Here is a 20,024-nt window from a genome sequence, read left to right as displayed (position 1 = left end):
AGTGGAAACTGTCATAAGGGTGTGATGTCTGAGAGAACAGAATATGGACTGAGTGTGAAAATAATGAGCTCACTCTGTGGGGCATCTATTCTGAGGCTCCTCAGAGGCATTGTAAACAGCAGTAACCATAGGGTCATGCATGCTATTAAAAGGCTATTTTGGGAAGGGGAAGTGAAAATGCTTTTGAGTTGAGTTATTTCTCAGTTGTCCCTCAGCAGTTCCATGATGGAGCCAAAGTCAAAATTAACATTTCCTGTCACTTAATGTGAATTATGTCTTCATGATTTTTCTTTGGTAGATGCTATTCTTACAATTATTCTAATCCTAAAATATTAAAATAATTCTTGGAAGTGCATATAATACAACCAGCAAAAGGAAAATTACTTGTAAATTTTATTGTGAAGTGCACTGCATGAATGAAGTGTGTGTGCATGAGAAGTAAATTCTCTTCTCCTGAACACTCCTGAAAACCACAGAAGAAGCATGTTTTACTCTTCAGTACTACACTTGCTCCAGCTTCAGATAAAAGTTGAATCTCTTTTGGGCTCATTTTGCAAACAGTACAGTTGCACAAAGCATTTGGATTTTTACATTGAAGCTTCCCTTCAAAGGAGAAGGAATGGGAACAATATGCAGATAGTGTTTGAATAGCTTGATTAGCTCTTGGAAGTTTTTCTCTGCCAGCTTTTCCGTGGGGGAAGGGGAAGCTTTCTGTTAGTTGCTAGACAGTCCTTGTGTCTCACTGGTGGAGTTGTGCTGTGTCTGGCATTCCAAACCAGTGCTTTGAATGTGTGCTAAACCCACTCCAATTCAGGGTCGAAATCCAGGGCTGAGCATGGCTTCCTGTGCCACGTCTGTCCCCAGCCCCTTTGTCCGTCTGTCTGCCGGGGCTGCGGCACTGGCACTGTTTGGGCTGGCAGTGGTGCCACAGGGAATGCTTGCAGGAGAATTGGAGTTTGTACAGAGTGTGGGACTGCAGGAAATAGGGCAGAGATGGGGCAGGGTCTGCATACACTTGAGATGTGTCATTTGCTCAGTCAGCCAGTTCTGCCACGTAACTGCCCTGGCAGAAGCTAAAATGGCAATGCCTTTGGAAAGGAGGTGTGGAATATTCTGTGAAGGTGCAGGGAAATACTGCAGGAGTCAATAATAGTTTCCTAAATCCCAAGAAACCACTCAAAATAAGGTTGTTGTGACTGTTTACAGCTGACCACTCTAACATACAGAGTTGCAAAATCTTTTGCTGAAAGTATTCTTGCTTACAAACACAAAAACTCCTCAAACCCAAAAACCAAAATACCCCAACCAACTGCTGGCCCAAAATTAAAACCAAAACCCCACAGAACATTACAAGTTAACTTCCATCAGTGATAAGTACTGAGGCTAACCTTGTTGTGTTGGTGTGATGGAACTTGGGTTTTTCTCTTTAGTAAGAATGGATGCCTAGATCAGACACAGCCCCTATCTTGTTTATGTTAGTTTGAGATGATACTATGTTAATTCCAGCTGACATGTTGCATTTTGAGACTTTTCTTTGTTACCTGCTTGCTGGAAAAGCAAGATGGTAACTTTTTATTTTGCTCTGTGTGTCAAATAAAAAACTTAGCACGGTGACAGGGTTATCTAAGGAGAAGTGTGATCTATATGATTGAAGCATTGCTTTTTAGTAAAATTGATATTAAAGCTTTGTGATGGCAACCATATATATATTTTACATATATATTTGCTGCTTTTATTTGGTGCTGCCATCATAATGCTGCTCTTGCCATGGCTGCATTACACATGAAGGTAAGCAGGTTTCTATCTGTATTTAACTGAAGCATTAAAGGCTTTTGCTTTTAGATTGAAGGCCTGGGTTGGTCCCTGTAAGCAGCTATGTGGGATTAACATGCTGTTATTGCCACTGGGATGGGGATTGACTTGGAAATAGAAGTCTGAGATATATTTGCACTTTGACAGCTAAAAGAAAAAGTGCTTGTGTTTAGTCTTCTGAGGAATTCTAGTTCTCTGTATTACCATATTGGGTTGACTGCTGAACAGTGATGTTGAGAAGTGTTAGTGCAGCGCTATATGGCACCCTCAAATTTGATGAAAGCTTTAAGAATTTTCCAAGAGGAAAGTAGAACCAAAATTATAACTTGGAAGGGTGTGGTGCAAATCCCTTGGAAAAATCCTGATTTCTGGTCAATGTCTGGAAGAAGAAATAAATGTCACCTGACAAAAACCCAGCACAAAGCTCTGAGAATGTAGTTGGCATCTATCATCAGATAGATACTCACAGGGTGTGTTCATATGCACTACAGAGGATAACTTGGTCATGGTTTATAACTGTGTCTGCTCAGAATATGTTCCAGGGGTGTCTTATTGTATTTGCTGCTAAGGCTTTCTTCCACTAATCTTAAGTAGCTGCAGTCTCTTATCCCTGGATGATTTTAGAGCTGTGAGGCCATAGATATCAATTTGTGCTTACCAGCAGACCAGGGTTCTCCTCTGTTTTTTTTTCTTCCCCCTGAGTTTTTTTGGCCAGTCAGCTTTGGGGATGTTTCCATGTGTCTGCTTTAGCCAAAGTTTCATAGTATAGGAAGTGCCATGTTAAGCCTTCTGCTTCTAGTTCCTTTCAGCCACTAAATGAAAGAAGTCTCTTAAATGTAAATGCTGTATTTTTGTTTTCATTCTCACTGGGGTTTCTTATGCTATTTGTTCAGTAAATAAGCTGAAAAAATGCTAAGTAATACAGCAAAATCACAAAAGGAGAAGAAAACAGGAAATGTGGTGTAGTAATAAATGTTTCTAATCATGGTTGTCACTTATTTATGCACATTCATAGTAGATGTACATGTCATCTCTCCTCAGGTTCCTGAGCAGCAGCCGATTACTTTATGCAGTGGAGCTGAAGATACCAAGCATTATGAGGAGGGCAAGAAATGTGTGGAAGAATTGGCATTGTACCTCAAACCACTCAGCAGTGCAAGAGGTAGTTCCTGCATTGCTTCCTTGGAAAATGAAACCAAAAGCCAAATAAGATGCAAAACAAACTATCCAAATTATTAGTTAGCGTGTTTGACAAATGGATATAAATCTAGTTTAGAAACAAATTGAAACAGATTTCTTAAACATTAAGATTATATTTTCATGGAGGGGAGGGGGATGTCGAATTGAAAGATGTCAAAAATAAGTCAGAGAGAAGGCTGAGGTTTTTGACCATGCCATAGTAAGTTGAGACAAACTTTGATTTGATCTTTGCAGAATAAGTAAAAGTAGATAATTTTGCCTTTTTTTTTCAATTCTGCTTTGTGATAATAGTAGTGATGCAGCTGTTCTGTAGAGGATGAATGAACTCATAAGAGAAAGTTACTACATATAAGATAGATAAGGAAAATTATAAGTAATATTTTGTTTATACAAGGTCAAATCCAAGAGCTGGGTCAATCTGGGTAATTCTAAGTTAGCAAATTTGCACTGTGTTGAAGAGTATGGATTTTATATATATTACATGTGCTGGATTTGGACAGTCTGTCAGTCCAAGTAGTGGAGGTGATCATCATGGGCATTGGGTTATCAAAAATTATTTTTTTGAGAAGCTGTCTGAGTCTTTTGTGACCAGTGCAGTGTGACAGCAGAATCACTCTGGGAATTGGTGGCCCAGTGAATGAGCTCTGGCTGTAGAGCAAACTCATGGCAGCTGTTTGTCTAGGGAGTCCCCTCTTCCTTTAACCTGAATTAGGTGGCTCTCAGCATGTTTGTGATTCAGAGTTTTGGCACAAAATTAAACATCACCCAAGCAGTTCAGGATTCATGTAAGCTCTAAAGCAAAACAGTGAAGGTACTATATGTAGGCAAGAAACTAAATGTGTTGTGAAAACAAACAAATGTCCAAGTGATCCCTAAAGTCCACAAATAAGGGATGAACTGGGAATCTGTATGGGAGGGTGTGGGACAAACTACCAACATGGGAAAAGGATTCATTAGACGTTCCATCTTCTTAAAAAGCCAGATCAGTCAATCACAAGACTAAGCCTATGGGGAAGCTGACTACCAGAAAACTGCTTTTATTGCCAGGTGAAAGAAATGAAATGAACTTATGATATGCCTTGACTAGTATTCCCTTTGACAAAATGGACACCAGGAGAGCTAGGTTTGCACTTGTCCAGTACAGTCACTGAAGGCTGGCACAAGAAGAGGAGTGTGAGTTAGTTTATTATCCTGTTTCATTCTATTTTGAAGGTGTGGGTCATAACAGCACGACTCAGAGCGTGCTGAGTCGCCCCATGCAGAGGAAGCTGGTGACATTAGTCCATTGCCAGCTGGTGGAGGAGGAAGGGCGCATCCGAGCCATGCGGGCAGCGCGGTCACTGGGTGAAAGAACAGTCACAGAGCTCATCCTCCAGCATCAGAACCCTCAGCAGCTCTCCTCCAACCTCTGGGCTGCAGTGAGAGCCAGAGGCTGCCAGTTCCTTGGGCCAGGTAGGTGACATTACAGTATCACTACTGTACTAGAAGCACTTCAGAATTGAGCCATTGATAAATGGTGTCCAGTTGCCCAAGGGATTTTATTAAGCAACAGCCTAATTTCTTAATAGTAATCTTCAGAATTAATTATGTGTCTGTTGGGTTTTCTTGTATTTTTAATGCTTTTTCAAGTGTTCTGTAAAATTCAGAATAGGTGTCCTTCTGTTCTTGTCTATTTCTTGAAGATCTTTCTAGAAAAAATAAGGTTACTGGAAGTGACTGGCATGGCTTCTTTTGCTACTTAGGGCAATAAACATACAAAACAGTTGTAGGGAGAGATTTGTTACAGTTGTGTGTACACATTTTTAAGAGGTTGTGCATTTATAAATTAAATTCCTTTGCTTAAAATACTAGAAAGAAATCAATGTTGCTTAAAAAAATGAAGTCTCATTATTGAAAATATAGACTTCACTGGTTGAGTCTTGAAATATGAAGCCAATTTAATTTCTTAATGAAAAAATAGTGAAGCTTTTCCTGACTGAAACAGACAAAGACTAATTTTTGAGATACTAACTTTCATACCACTTCAGGGAAGAGGGAGGTTGGTTATGTAGCAAAATAGCAGTGCTGCAGCCTGGTTGATTGGTGTGGGCACTCTTTTTTTATGGAAATGAACCTTGCTCTTCCTTAGCCCGTCAAATTTTTCTTCTGGGATAAGTGTGGGATGTAGGCAATACACTGAGAAAATTCGTATTAATGATCAAGAGATGTACAGAAAAGAACCTTCTTATCAGATGATGCCCAAAACAGATGTTGTAATGGTAGTGGTAGTGATAATAATAATATTAATATAGTGTATAGTAATAAATCATAATAATAATACTAAGGGTAAAAAGCCCTGTTTTCCCAAGTCACAGTCTGGGAATCTGGAGAGGTTCCTTCTCTCCTTGCCTCCCTTCTTGCTCAATTCCTTTTTTCCCTCTCTGGCTTTGTGTGCCTGTTGGTGGGAGTTTTTAGCTGTTATCTCAGTTCACCAGTAGGTGAACAAGAAACTGCAAAAATTTTCCTTGGGCTTCTCTCATCCTTTGTCTCTTTTTGCATTTCTCCTGACTCCCAGCAATGCAAGAGGAGGCTCTAAAGCTGGTTCTGCTGGCTTTGGAAGATGGATCTGCTCTGTCACGGAAGGTCTTGGTTCTCTTTGTGGTGCAGAGACTGGAGCCACGATTCCCTCAGGCTTCCAAGACTAGCATTGGGCACGTTGTCCAGCTCCTTTACAGAGCCTCCTGCTTCAAGGTATGAAGAAGGTTCTGCCCAGAGGTTTTGTAATGCAATGAAAACCATTGGTTTTTACTTTGTTTTCATTGTTCTGTAACATTTAATGTGCCTAAAAATATGTGTAGTTAGAGGAAGTATTGCTTATGAAGTCCCACGTGAATTTAGAGTTCTTTGTCATTCAGCTGTGGTGGCAGTGTAGGCTGAAACAGTGACTTGAAGCTGTAAAGATAGGTTTTGCCTTTGCCTGGTTTCATAGAGGTACAGTTACAAAACCTGGATGTAAAGCAGCATACTTACCTTCTTAGAAGTGGCTTAAAGCCAAAAAAATCACTAATTCTGTTAATTCAGTTGTGGTGTGGTTAGAATCAAATAAAAAGGAGACTTTTGGGTGTCAGCTGTATGAAGAAAAACTGTTTTTTAATATCTGTTACTAGATGCTCAACTTAAATATCATTTACTCTTGCTAAATGAGTAGAAAAACACTTTGGTTTTGCTAATTGTACCCTCAAACAAATTCTGCAATGCAAACAAAATATCTTGATTCAAGGTGTGGGTAAAGTCATTTGGAATGTGACACTTTGACCAATATGTGGGTCAGAGTCCAAGTAAACAATGTTTTGTGTCCCTTTTCTAGTGGTTCCACTCTATAGAGCGTGCATTACTTTAGTAGGAGCTGCTGTTCACTGAGTGTGTCATAGTTGATTTTAGTTTGGGAGAAGGACTTAGATGTGACCCAAGATGTCACTTGCCTCGGACTTCACCTAATCTTGGGCTTATCCTGCTTAATTGCATTTGGCTCATTTCTCCTCTCTAGGTGACCAAGCGAGATGAGGATTCCTCCCTGATGCAGCTGAAGGAGGAATTTCGGACTTATGAGGCTCTGAGAAGGGAGCACGACTCGCAGATAGTTCAAATAGCGATGGAAGCGGGTTTGCGCATCGCACCAGACCAGTGGTCCTCGCTCCTCTATGGAGACCAGTCTCACAAATCCCACATGCAGAGTATCATTGACAAGGTAAAGCCACCTAGAGCCAGCCCAGTCCATCTTGTTTGCAGCTGTTTGTGAAGTCAACTTAGAAACTGTGCCCACGTGGACTTGCCCGTTAATCATTTGTCTTGTTATTTCAAAACCTGTTACGTCCTAAATAATTAGAATATATATTTGTAATCTAATGCATCTTGCTTCCTCTGCCATCTGGACATTTTTGCTTTACTTCTTTCTGCAGATGGAAACCCACAAAGTTTAGCTAAATAATTGGGGGGTGACCTTTATGAACAGCTGATAAGTGCCAGTGTAGTGACAGAGGCTAATGGTCTGTGTTTGCAGGCAGGAAGTTAGTGCATAAGTTAGAAAAAAATGAGTCCCCATGTCTGTGTCTGAAGGCAGAGAGATGGAAATACATTTTGTAAATAAAATACTTAAACTCTGGAAATAACCAGATCTCTCTGTGTTCAGAAGCAACATAGGATAAAGGGGCTTTTAGATTAGGGGATGCTTTTTTACGTGCCTTAATTAGGTGGGAAGAACTGAACCTTGTTGAATGGTTCTGAAAGCTGTGAAACAGCTGCTTTGGCTGCTGTGCAAGGGGATTAGCTTCAAGATAGCTTCTGCTGTATATTTATGCCTTTGCCCACCTTTTGAAGTGTCCTGCCAAACATCTCTTGAAGGATCTAGGTAGAATTAATCAGTTTTAAAACTGGAATTGAGTGATGTTAGGAAATGGAATGTTGCTAGCTGTCTTTTCCTTCAACTATCTTGTTCTTTTTCTGTTAGCTGTACTCAATTTAAACCAGGGTGCAAGCCTGTTGGTTTGGGGATTGGAGATTTAGACTCTCCAGAAATCTAAATTAAATGGTTTCCAGTATGGCCCATTTTTTTCCTTGAGTAGCAGCACAACACAAAAGAAATTGGTTTTATTGCTAGAAAAAACACCAGCCTTTATTTTGTGTATTTCAAAGTGTAATTTAATGCAATGTCAAAGAACTGTGCATTCTGTGGAGCAGCCTTCAGAAACCACGAGGATTGCTATGCCTGTAGAAAGTTAATTATGATAATTTTTTTAAGTTGCAGACCCCAGCCTCGTTTGCACAGAGTGTTCAGGAATTAACTATTGCTCTTCAGAGGACTGGAGATCCAGCTAACTTGAATCGTCTTAGACCTCACCTAGAGCTCCTAGCAAATATTGATCCCAGTCCAGGTAAATCTGGATGTTTTTATGAAAACCTTTAAGTTTAGCAAAATGAGTTTAACACTGTTCAAAGATTGAAAGCTGATCATCAGGTGTAAGGAACCGTCCTCCTTACTCATCAACTAAAGAGTTTTGGATTCCAAAGTAGAATTTTGATAGCTTGAATACAGAGAAGCTAGGCAAAAGTCAGTCTAGACAAGAATAGTTTGTTACCCTACAGAATTCAGCATTTTTCTTGTTCATAGGTAATTCTTCAAAACTAGGAAAGAGTCTGGCAAGTATAAGATAGTTGGAAAGAATTTAACTGGGAAATAGAACCTAAGCTGTTGACAGAGGAGAGAAAGATAAATTGTTGAAAAGTCAGCAGTGCTGTAAGACTATCTAAAGGAGATGGGAAGGGACAGAACAGAGTCCTGTGGTTGAAGTGTTATTTTATACCTGGTAAAATTTGTAAAATCAATATTGTATATCAAAATAGTAAGAAGATATAAACTGACTTCAGGAGATGAAAAACTGTACTTCGTATTTGTTTAAACAAACAGAAGTTCAACTTCCTTTCCAATGATGGACCAGTTGTACTTCACAGCTAAAGGAGATGCAGTGCTTTCTTCCCAAATCTTTCATACTGAAACAAGCTGGGGACAAAGCTGTGTACTGCAAATCTGTTTGCAAAAAACTGATCTGGAAGGTGGCATCACTAATAGCCTCCCTTGATTTCAGTAGGCAAATCTGGTCTTTGTGGTTTTTTGTGTACTGTTGGGTTCCCTAAAGAGCAGCAGGGAAGCATGTTGAAGTACTTGTGGAAGAATTTAGTCCCTGTGAGTGGAATGTAATGTCATTAATTGTGCTAAAGATTTTGAAAGGCTCTTTGAGGTATTGTCCTTTGCAGCAGAGCGTGCAGACCCACAGTGGGAGTGTCAGCTGCTGGAACAGATTCAAAAACTTAGAAAAGTAAATTGGCTAAAAAGAAAAAGTGCTCCTATAGAATTGAGACTGTACAATTTATTCACAGTAGTTTAGATGGTGGTCTGATTTCAAAGATTTGCCTTGTGATGTTTTTTCCACATGAGAGGCATTAATTTCTGTTGCTGTTCTACATCTGTGCCTGTGTAATCAGGCCAGGATGACTGTGTTCATATGGAATAATTTTACCTCCAGGAGTCTGAACGCAAAGAAGGATTTTGAACCTGATGTTTTTCTAAATGAGAAGAGTTTGTACAGTGCTTTTACTCTGGAGTTCTTGTGAGATGAGAAAGTTCTTGTAAAAGGAAATAATTTTACATTCTAATAATGGTCTTACTGGCTCATTCAGTATTTTGTGCAATTCAGTCTTAAGTTGATAGATACCTCTATTCTCTAAGAGCTACATGTCCCAGAATTAAGGTGCTGAATGCTTTTTATCTACTGATGAAATGTTTTTTATAAACTTGGCTAGTCAAGTTTTGTGATACTGTTGTGGGGTTTTGTACCTGGTTTTGGAAAATCTTTCTGATTTTTCTCTTTATGTTTGGTGTTTGCTGTCCATGCAACAGATGCTCCACCTCCAACATGGGAACAACTGGAAAATGGACTAGTTGCTGTGAGGACTGTGGTTCATGGCTTAGTTGATTATATCCAGAATCACAGCAAAAAAGGAACAGATCAACAACAGGTAAGAGCTAAATCATTTGGGAAATATGTCCCCCTAAGTTTTATTGGCTGTGTCTTATAGTAGAGGTTTACTAATGTCATCTGGAAAGATTTGGTTTGACAAGGAGCTAATTGAAAACATCACTGCAAGTCATGTTTATCAAAAAAGAAACAATAAAGGAAAAAATGTGAAACAACGCATGTTTACCTCCAAAACCTGTTGAACTGATTTTGAGCTCGCTAGGATGGAAGGAGAGCAGTCTGATCCAGCTGCAGGCTTAGGGAAATGAATAACAACTTTCCTGAGTAGAGGGTGGGGAAGGGACACTGAGTGCTGCTGTGATTTGTGGGGATTTTCTTGGTTTTGTTTTAATTTTACATATTTCAGCCAGCTGGCCCTCTGTTAATGAAATCATCCTTATACCTGTGCTGAGTGGTCTGTCGAGCTTAAGGATTTAAGAACAGTTGATATGAAGGTGCAATCCAAGTTCCTGAAACAAATTTTTTTGTTTTCAGCAATGACAATGTAATTGTGTATTAACTTCTTTCCTAGTTGCCTTATCACACATTCCTTTGATGTCATTTTGTTGTGTAGATCAGTTGATATAAATGCTGCTGAAGTACAGAGCTGCCTGTCTCAGTCCTACTCCTTTGTCTCTTTGGCACTCATCCTCTTGGAGAGCTGGTTTAGGGAGCTCCACTAGTAAAAAGATTATCTCTGCCAAGAAAAAAAAATATTAAGTGAATTATTTCTGCTGTTTCATCTTTTTGCATTACTTGGGATGGATAATGAGCACCAGCAAAAGGAAAAACAGTAGAAATGCATAAGTGGGAATCTGGGAGGGGCAAACATCAAGAGTTTTTGTTATGGAGAGCCTGTGGTACATGCTGTGCTGCTTGGAAGGGAGCCTGGAGCCTGTGAGTAGGAAAGGGGTGTCTGGGTAAAGTTGCACTACTTGGCAACAGTGGCCAGTAAAAGGCTGTGTGGCTTATGTTCACTCTGCCTGGATCTTCTCACTGCAGTAGAAGGCAAAAAAACCCCACAACAAACAAAATAAAAACCAACCAAACAAACCCTCCCAAAAACAAAACAAAACCAAAACCAAACAGAAAACCCCAACAGTTTCCAGGTGACTTCTGACAGATATACACCTTTTGGCTTCTCAGAAAGCATGTTGACTTTTAAAGATGTTTCCCTTAGTGAATTATCGATAGGGTATGTCTGATTATTGGTAATTTTTTCATCCTGTATCAGTTTTGTCCACTTAACTGTGTCCTAAAATGTACAGCTGTGTTCCAGTCAAGCTCTCCAGTCAGGAGCTTGAATAAAAATGCTGTATAAAACTGAGAGTGACTTAGCTGTCAAAGCACATACTCTAGAATCTGTTGGTTCTGTTGAAGAACCAAACACAAGTACTTCACTCATTTATTTCATGTCAGGTATTCCAGAAACACTTGAATTAGAGGAGTCAAACCTCAGGCCTTTGATAAGATGATGCATTGAGCTTGGTTAAGTGCTTCTCATGTTCAGGTATCTCACCTGGTCTCTTTACCCTTGTCAGCCCCCTCAGCACAGCAAGTACAAGACATACATGTGCCGAGACATGAAGCAGAGAGGAGGATGTCCCCGGGGGGCCAGCTGCACCTTTGCACACTCACAGGAGGAGCTGGAAAAGTAAGTGTTCCACTAGTAGAAAACAGCCCAGTCTTTGTTTCATCATGTCTATAAGAGTTATTTCTCATATTTAGGAATGAGGGGGAAAGAAGGTATAACCTGGCTGTTAAACTAGGAAGAACTAGTGTGATAAACTTGTAACAGTCATCTCTTAGGTTTTGGAGCTACTTGTTCTTCCATACAGCAGGATATTTGCTTTGTTCATCAGTAATTCAGCTCTGAAAGTTTGATGCTACACAAGTGTTATCAAAGTTTTTGGAGGTGGGCTGTTTTCCCTACTTCCTAAGTGTGTGATGGCATTCACAGTGTCTTTTGTTTGTGGGTACTTCTCTTCCCTTTTCATTCAGGTAGGTTGCTGGCAGTTTTCCAAATGTAAGGAATGTGTTGCTAGCTCTCCAAAGAGCTAAAAACAAACAATTGAGGATTTTTTCCTGCAACAATTCTTTGTGCAGTCTTGTCAAAAAGTTTCATGCAGGTACTTTCAATTGGTTACATCTGTTGTTGTAGAGTTAAAAAATTATGCTCATATCAAATCTGCAGTCTAGATCCATTACAGATTTTGGAGGGCTACCAGTTATGTAAGAACAAGATGCTGTTGTTCTGCAGGTTGTTGTAATTTTTTTAAGTAAAATGGATTATTTAGGAGCTAAAATAAATAAATACAGTGTATTTTATGTAGTATATTAGCTTGTTAGTTGCTTTAAAAATTCAAAGACAAGGTGCTTTTTAATGAGAAGAATACTGCAAAGGCTCAGGATTGGCATGCAGTGTTTCTTTTTCATTTCTTAATCTTAAACTCAAAGCATAAATGTCAGTTCATGGCCTGTATAGCCAGCATGCAGTGCATAGACAAAACACAAAGAAAGAAGAGCAGAGCATGTGGTGTTAGAATGACAAAGACAGTTATTCATATGAGCAAGCAATAAGACTCCAGTACTTGTGTGCTGCAGAAACGGTTGAGAGTTGCCTTCTGTCATCATGCTAATGAAATGGAGATTGGTAGTAGCTGCTTTGGGATGATTTTGTTAACCTGTGTTGGGTGGTGGGTCAGTGTTACACCTCTGGGCCAGCTGTATGTATCAAGGGCTGTTTGTCAGCTTTGCAGGGGGGGAGAGGCCTGGTGTAGCCAGACTGACTTGCTTGCCTTGGTACTAATGTTGTCCTGGGCTGTAGAGAATGTTTGTTCAGGTTCTGTGGGTGGTTGGGGAACTTGGGAGTTCTGATTGTTCCTTGAACCTATTATCTTTGCTTAACTCCTTTAAGTAGCTATTGTGTTAGCACTCCTCCTTTTAAAACGCTTAGTGTGACTAATATGCATTGCTGTTGCTGTGTGACTCCTCTGTCTCTCTATACAGCTTTAACTTTGGAGGTAGGTTATGGGGAAATGTGTGGTAATGCTTTAGATAACATATTATCATCTAAACTTGCTTAAACAGCAGCTCACTCCCCTCTTGACAAGGGACAAGGACCCTGTGTGCATAGGCAAGAACTGAGCTTGTTAAAAATTCATTTGTGTCCTGCACATGTAGAGACTGCAACAACATCTAAAAAAAAACAGCCCCAACAATAAAACCCCTTTTTGTATCTCTTGTGTTGCTGTTAATGCACGTGGGCATCTACAGAGATTATCTGAAGATTGAGAAATCAATCAGTTGCCACCTTTCTCTGCAGTAATTTGTATACCTTCCTAGTCTGGGTTCCCATCTCACTCTGACTGTTATTTATAAGTGTTGGCTTCAACCCTGCTGAAGAAATACTATTTGCTGCTTGTTCAGTGAGAACACTCAGGTGTGCAGATATGCTCTCACATTTGCATTCTGGGATCTGAACTAATGGCAGGGTGTTTAGAGGAGGACCTTCAACTCTGAAATTTGTTCTCCAGGACCCCATTGGCCTACTGGTTTCTGTGGAACTTTGGTTAAAATGCCTATATTTGTTCAGGCTTTAGTCAGAAGCACTTAGATTTTTGGAATTGCTGCTTGTTCATAGAGTTTTTGTATCTGCAATCATTTTATCAAACAACAGAAATGGTGTAAGCTGCATATTGATATAGTAACATCAGTCTTAAAATGTGCTTTAAAATATATCACATGGTAGTGAACACTTGGCTTACTATTGGACAAACAGAGCCCAAGGGTATGACTTCATATTTTTTCACTTAAATTTTCTGCTGTTAGTTTCTTCACTGAATAAAACAGGCTTGAACAGTCTAGGATTCTTACTCTGAAGCTTGTATTACTATATTTTATATGATAGTAGTGCTTTATGTGATGCTTGGTTTTGGTTTTCTTCTCTTGAGATGCATATGTGTAAAGAGAGTAGGATTTGTAAATTTGCTGTGTGAAGTTTACCTGTGAATTCTTGATGTACTTGTCATTAGAAGTCCATTCTTGTTCTGACTGAAACTCCATTTAATAGATCAACTATCAAGAAGTTGTATTCTAAGAGGTGTTTTCATAAGCCCCTTGAAGAATTTGAATAAAAAGAAGCTTTCAATAGAATCCATGTTTGAAAAATCTTGAAAGTACAACTCCTTTTGATTTTTTTTTTTTTGTTTCAATTTTTGATATGTGGTTTCTCTTTCTGAAGATTCCGTAAAATGAACAAGCGTCTCGTTCCCAGAAGACCCCTTAGTGCCTCCCTGGGCCAGCTGAACGAGGTGGGCCTGCCTTCAGGAGCTATCCTCTCAGAGGAAGGGGGAGTGGACTTGCCCAATAGGAAAACTTCTGCTCTGCCAAATGGAATTGTGTCAACAGGCAGCACAGTGACACAACTGATTTCTCGAGGGACTGACTCTGGTTATGACAGTGCCCTGAAGCCGGGGAAGATGGACCATCTGAGCAGCAGTGCCCCTGGATCCCCTCCTGACTTGTACGGCTCTTCCTACCTGTTCTTCCAATTGTTGTGGGTGTAAAATGTGGGTGGGGAGTAGAGACAAAGGAAACCAGTTCTTTAAAAAAGAAACAGAACTGGGGCTGTGGTTGTTCTTCTGTTTGGTTGGGGGGTTTTTTAATGATTATATAGTAGAGTAGAAAGCTAAAGCTCTAAGCTGTGTTAATTCCCTGTTTGCTTATATTTTAATTGGAGAAGGTGATAGAAGCCTTCAGAAGGTGGAGTGTAGACAAATAACAGTGTGTTAGAGTACAGTGTAGACTACTATACCAGGCCCTAATGAGCACTGCCATCTTTCCACTTCTTTAGGCTGGAATCTGTTCCCAAGAGCTCTATTTCTGCCTTGCCAGTGAACCCTCATCCTGTGCCTGCTCGGGTGCCAGCAGATCTGCCCTCAGTGTCTGTCACCAAGCAGTTGCAGATGGTACCACGAGGGTCTCAGTTGTACAGTGCACAACAAGCAGATATGTTTTATCAAGACCCCAGAGGGGCTGCCCCATCGTTTGAGCCAGCACCCTACCAACAAGGTAAGATTGACACCAAGCTCTTTCTTCCTCATGCTGATTTTAGTCCTTCTTCCCACTCTGGTTTTTAAGCCCTTTAACTGATGTTTTCTTACAAATGGATGAAAGACACTAATATGGTGATGTCATAATAAGATGGAAATTGGCAGGATTTTATGCCTTCACTGAAGTCTTCAGTGCAAGTGAAAACAATACCTCTATCTGTTCAGGTGTTGCAAGTCCTTCTGTCTTCAGTTCTTCCTAACTGGGTTGGATGAGGGATCCAGTATGGTAAACCTTAATTTAGTGTGACTCAGAGAAAATGGAAATAAAGTGCATATGATGACTGGAGATAAATGAAATTAGAGAAGGGTGTTCACAGAAAAAGAAAATGTCATAAAAAAGGAACTAAGAGGAAAAACTTAACTATAAAGAGAGCACGTGGAGAAAGATCATATTGAAGGAGATTAAAAAGAGAAGATATGGCTATCTATATGAAAACAGAGAATGATCCTTAGGCAATGTGAGGTCGCAGAGAGAAATGAGACAAAGTTAAGTTAATGTGAAAGAAAAATAAGTAATGACAGACCAAGGAAAGTTAAAAGCAGAAAAAGCTCTAGAAAGCAAAGGTGAAATCGGGGAAACCATTTCTGAGAAAGTTGCAGAGCATTTTGAATAAAAACAATGTACTTACATTTGTTCCAAAAGTGAACATCTGAGTTGTCCACAAAATTTGATGTCATGCACATATTCAGGCTTATTTTAAAATTATCGAGAGATCCCAGATAGAATCTTCAGGTAACCAGGCATTGTGATATTACAGGTCTTTCATGATTTACAGTTCTGGAATGTCATTCTCCTGATCAAGACATAGAACAAATCTCTAAATGACTTTAAATCCGAATAATCCAAGTTCCTTTACCCAGCCAGTGGCTCTGATACGCTTGAGTGCATCCAGAGAAGAGCAACAAGGCTGGTGAGGGGCTGGGAACACAAACCCTGTGAGGAACGACTGAGGGAGCTGGGCCTGTTCAGCCTGGAGAAAAGGAGACTCAGGGGTGACCTTATCACTCTCTACAGCTCCCTGAAAGGTGCCTGTAGTCAGGTGGGGTTGGTCTCTTTCTCCAGGCAGCACTGACAGAACCAGAGGACACGGTCTCAAGCCGCGTCAAGGGAAATATAGGTTGGGTATTAGGAAGAAGTTCTTCACAGAAAGAGTCATAAAATATTGGAATGGTCTGCCTGGGGAGGTGGTGGAGTCACCATCCCTGGACATGTTCAAAAAAAGACTGGATATGGCACTTGATGCCATGGTTTAGTTAAGGTGTTTAGGGCATGGGTTGGACTCGATGATCTTGAAGGTCTCTTCCAACCTGGTCAATCCGTGATTCCATGAGATAAATTGAATTTAGTTGCATGGATGAAGATGTACAGACCAATCTGCAGTTTACTTTTTAGGTTTTACCTAGCTGAAAGCATTTGTAGCAGTCTGCAGACATTCTGGTGATGTATTTCTATTCACTGTGGTGGGCTCAGTCTCACCAGCTCTTCATCAGCTACTGTAACATGGACACTGTGCTGGTATTTTAGGTAATTACACAATGTCACTCGAGCTTTGGATCAACTTGTGCTTCTTCAGGGTTTTCTGCCATCAATTTTTGTGAACAATTGTGCTAATCACTTTCTGTATCTTGTGTTTCCCCCCCTTGCCTTGCTTCAGGAGTGTACTATCCCACTCAGTCCATGTCTCGCTTTGTCCGACCTCCTCCGTCAGCCGCCGAGGCGGGCGCTCCGTACCTGGAGCACTACGGGCCGTACCTGCCGGAGCGCGTGGTGAGCCCGCAGTACCCGCAGCCGCAGGGCTACCCGGCCCTGGCCCAGCCCATGTACCCGCCGCACTACGACGGCCGCCGTGTCTACCCGCCCGTGCAGCCCTACCAGCGCGAGGACGTGGTGCGCGGCAGCCCCGTGCCCATCGACATCCCGCAGGCGGCCGTGCCCCTCTACGTGCCCGAGGCCAGGGACAGATACCAGCAAACGGAGCCTTACTGCCCCGTGGCTCCGCATCTCGGCCAGATCAGACCTTCCTGCCACAGGGTACGGGCTCTGCGCTGTGGTTTTGTGGTTGTTTTGGGAGAGAAACTCTGAACTGCTTGGGGAATTGAATGTTTTTGTACTAAGGCCTTTTAGGAAGTACTGGAAGGTAATTTAGTTACTGGTCAACTCTCCAGTTGAAATGATGTTAACATGTAAAAGTAGGCTGCTTTAGTGCTCAAAGTAGAAAAGCATTGTAATTCACTTTGGAAATCTCATACGTCTCTGACTTCTTCAGCAAAGATTAGGCTGGAGAGGGCAACTCAAGTGCAGAGGAAACACAGTGTGTGGAAATGGTCACACATGCATTCTTGTACTGCCCATCTGTGACTGACCAACTCTGTACCTCAATAATAAACATTAAACAAACCTGCCTTGATAAAAGAATTCAAAATTCTGCTCTTCTGAGCTTTTTCTAGTTAGATAGCTAACTGGAGGGTCTTCCTGTTCTAAGTTTATGAATTTGTTTTGATAACTCACCAGCTGGAATTGAGTTCTGTAGAATAGCTGGACTTAAGTCATTCAGATTAAAGGCTCTGAATCCTCTTCTGGGTACAGGAAGTGTTTTTAACCTAACTTAGAGATTTATCAGTTTGAGTGTGCCATGTTTATGTTTAATTCTATTGCAAAGTGAATAATAAATGTGACTAGTGACCTGTGGAGTTCTGTCAATTGACTGTAATGGGAACTTGCCATGCTGAACATGTGCCAGTGGGAACTTTGCCAAGTTGTAACACCTTGCTTGTTTGTGGGGTGTCTTGAACTAACACTGGTCAGTGTAGGAACATGTATGTCCTGTATGTGTCCTGTCCTGAAAGTTAACAGGTAGACTTTAACAAAGTGATCATTACTTGTTACCTCAATGATTCTGTCAATCCCCTGTATTTCCCTCTCCTTGTAGTACATAGCTTCCTTATTTTGTTGTAAACAACTCTTAGAAAATTATTCATGTTGTACTTTAATGCTTCAGGAGCTCTGAAACATTTCCCTGTCTTCATTTCAGCCTCATCCCAGCCTGGATGAACTTCACCGACGAAGGAAAGAGATCATGGCCCAGCTGGAAGAGAGGAAGGTGATTTCTCCACCTCCTTTTGCACCATCACCAACCTTGCCTCATCCTTTTCACTCAGAGGAGGTAAGCGTATCTTGACAAAACACAAGATACTGGCATGTTTAGAAAACACTTGGGTGTTTACATGCTGGTAGGTGTAGACAACAAGAAAATCAGAACAATACAGCCCTGGCAAGTGTTGGGGAAAGTGGATTTTGTGCCTAGCTGGGAAGCCCTTGTAGTACAGTCTCCAGTATTTCAGCTGGCTGTTGATCTGTCACTGGTCCTGAGCTCTCCGCTTTCGGTGCAGCCAAGAAAATTAATTTAGGGCCATTACTAATTGAAGTAATGGCTCTTCACAGTTACTAGACTTTACTCCTGACATATTTAGAATGAAGTAACAGCTTGATAGAGATTTGGTTTTTTAACCGGTGTCAAAATATCACCTTCAAACTGGCCAAGTGAACAGTCAGCACTGGGAGTGTAGCCAAGGGCTCAGAATGTCACGCACTTCGTGTGTTCTCTTGCCCAATTCCAGAGGGTGATGTTTCTGATAAAAAATAATCCTAGTCATGTTTGTCAAGTTCACTACTGTTGAAGTGAACAGGTATGGCTGTGAAACTGCTTCTTCCCTTCACTTACAGAACCAGATTTTTGTTTTTGTACAGTACTTGGATGAAGACCTGAAGGTAGCTGGGAAATACAAAGGAAATGACTACAGCCAGTACTCTCCGTGGTCCTGTGACACCATCGGCTCCTACATTGGAACCAAAGATGCAAAACCCAAAGATGTTGTGGCAGCGAGGAGTGTGGAGATGGCGGTATGCAGGGATAAGGGGAAAACACAAAAAGAGTGAATGTTTCTGTGGGTAGGGAAGGACTTTCATTTGCTTTCCACAATGATGGCAGTGCTTTTATTTAAGCTCAGAAGTGCATTGCAGTCACAGAAAGCATTTGCTGGTGTGTGAAACACTTCGTTTTCAAAGTTATGAGCAGTGCTACCCTTGTGTAGCTGGTACAAAATTCTGCATATAGTTGCAGGATAGCCTCTCTGCTCTGAAGCCATAGATAGCAAGGATATTGTTCAAGGATTATTCTTTGCATTTACTTGAAATGCAAAAATTATTCTGTCCTGGCAGCTTCTTAATTAAGCATGTCCACCTGTTGCTGCCTGTACTTCTTCTTTCTGTTAGAGAAAGATGCTGTAGCTTAACTTTAGGCAATTAATTCCCTTTAGGTGGCTGTTGTTGCTCTCAAGGGTGTTACTAGTTTTTACCTGAAGGACTGTGATTTTTGGCCATAAGAGTATCCAAAACTTGCATGCAGTTTTTGAGAAAAGCACAGTCAAAACTTTGACTAGGGTGTTTCTTCTTGAAGGCAATTTCTACATCTCTGCTGCACTTATTCAGTCCTTCACTGAACTTTGGGAGGTGGGCTGTGATCTTACTTTGTGCTGCTCCATTTTTGCTAGGTCAGTGTTGCAAAATGAAGGGGCTGCTTGGGTGTTAGTATTGGGAGTCATGAATGGAGAAGAATATAAAGAGGAGTCCTACATACCACCACTATTCAGTTTCTTCCTAACATCACACATCACTCAACATGAGGAGTAGGCTGGTAGCCCATGCACATAAAAAGTCATTCAAGCTCTTCAAGAGAAAAGTCTGTTTAGCCTGAGGAACTATTTTACAGAGATTCATCTGTTCTCCTTCATCCCCCATCTGCAAAAGTGATCTATTGACTTATTTTTGTGTTGCTGGAGTCATGGTGACCTATCTTTGGCCAGTTAAGAGGTTTCTAATCAGAATTCCTTCTTCTGTGGACAGATGCTCACCTGTTGCAACCACTTAATTGAATCAGGATTTTTTTGGTTCAGTTTCTCCTCAAAAAGGCTCCCCTTTCCCCCTCTGCCCCATTGGAATTAAATTTGTCTTTTTTTCTGTCTGCTAATTGCTTTCCTCATAAAATCTTCAAGCTGCTGTTGGAAATGGACCCAAAAAAGAGGCTTTCTACTGAAAAAAGCAGGGCAAAACATTGCATTTCATCTGCAGCTTTGGCCTTTTTACCTGTCCTCTTGCTCTCAGTCCTACACAGTGTGGTTGCTGGAGTTAGCACACTGCCACGTTTGACCTGGGGAAGTACTGAGATTACTTGGAATCAGCTTATTGCTGTCTAAGTGGCAGCATCCAGGAGTGATAAACAGCTCTTGGCTTTCATCCTGCTGCTAGAAAACTCTGTAAAAAACCTGCAGCTCAATTACAAGGAATAAT

General features: G+C 40.9%; 1 protein-coding gene across 11 annotated transcripts in view; it reads left to right on the top strand.

The window, feature by feature from the left end:
* RC3H1 (ring finger and CCCH-type domains 1) overlaps positions 1 to 20,024 on the top strand; it is a 62,768-nt gene that overhangs the window by 28,399 nt on the left and 14,345 nt on the right. For 6 of the 11 annotated variants that reach the window (XM_077182063.1, XM_077182062.1, XM_077182059.1 and 3 more), the window contains exons 3-14: positions 2,854 to 2,974; positions 4,225 to 4,464; positions 5,567 to 5,742; positions 6,539 to 6,739; positions 7,790 to 7,922; positions 9,446 to 9,564; positions 11,105 to 11,217; positions 13,807 to 14,088; positions 14,419 to 14,636; positions 16,333 to 16,709; positions 17,710 to 17,841; positions 18,408 to 18,578. In XM_077182063.1, the coding sequence (XP_077038178.1) occupies positions 2,854 to 2,974; positions 4,225 to 4,464; positions 5,567 to 5,742; positions 6,539 to 6,739; positions 7,790 to 7,922; positions 9,446 to 9,564; positions 11,105 to 11,217; positions 13,807 to 14,088; positions 14,419 to 14,636; positions 16,333 to 16,709; positions 17,710 to 17,841; positions 18,408 to 18,578 (2,283 nt within the window). The remainder of the gene's footprint in view (positions 1 to 2,853; positions 2,975 to 4,224; positions 4,465 to 5,566; positions 5,743 to 6,538; positions 6,740 to 7,789; positions 7,923 to 9,445; positions 9,565 to 11,104; positions 11,218 to 13,806; positions 14,089 to 14,418; positions 14,637 to 16,332; positions 16,710 to 17,709; positions 17,842 to 18,407; positions 18,579 to 20,024) is intronic. The other 5 variants (XM_077182061.1, XM_077182060.1, XM_077182058.1 and 2 more) reach the window with 2 other exon arrangements.

This window comes from Agelaius phoeniceus, chromosome 8 (assembly GCF_051311805.1).
Source record: "Agelaius phoeniceus isolate bAgePho1 chromosome 8, bAgePho1.hap1, whole genome shotgun sequence".
Classification (NCBI taxonomy): Eukaryota; Metazoa; Chordata; class Aves; order Passeriformes; family Icteridae; genus Agelaius; species Agelaius phoeniceus.
This window is presented reverse-complemented; position numbering and strand designations above follow the sequence as displayed.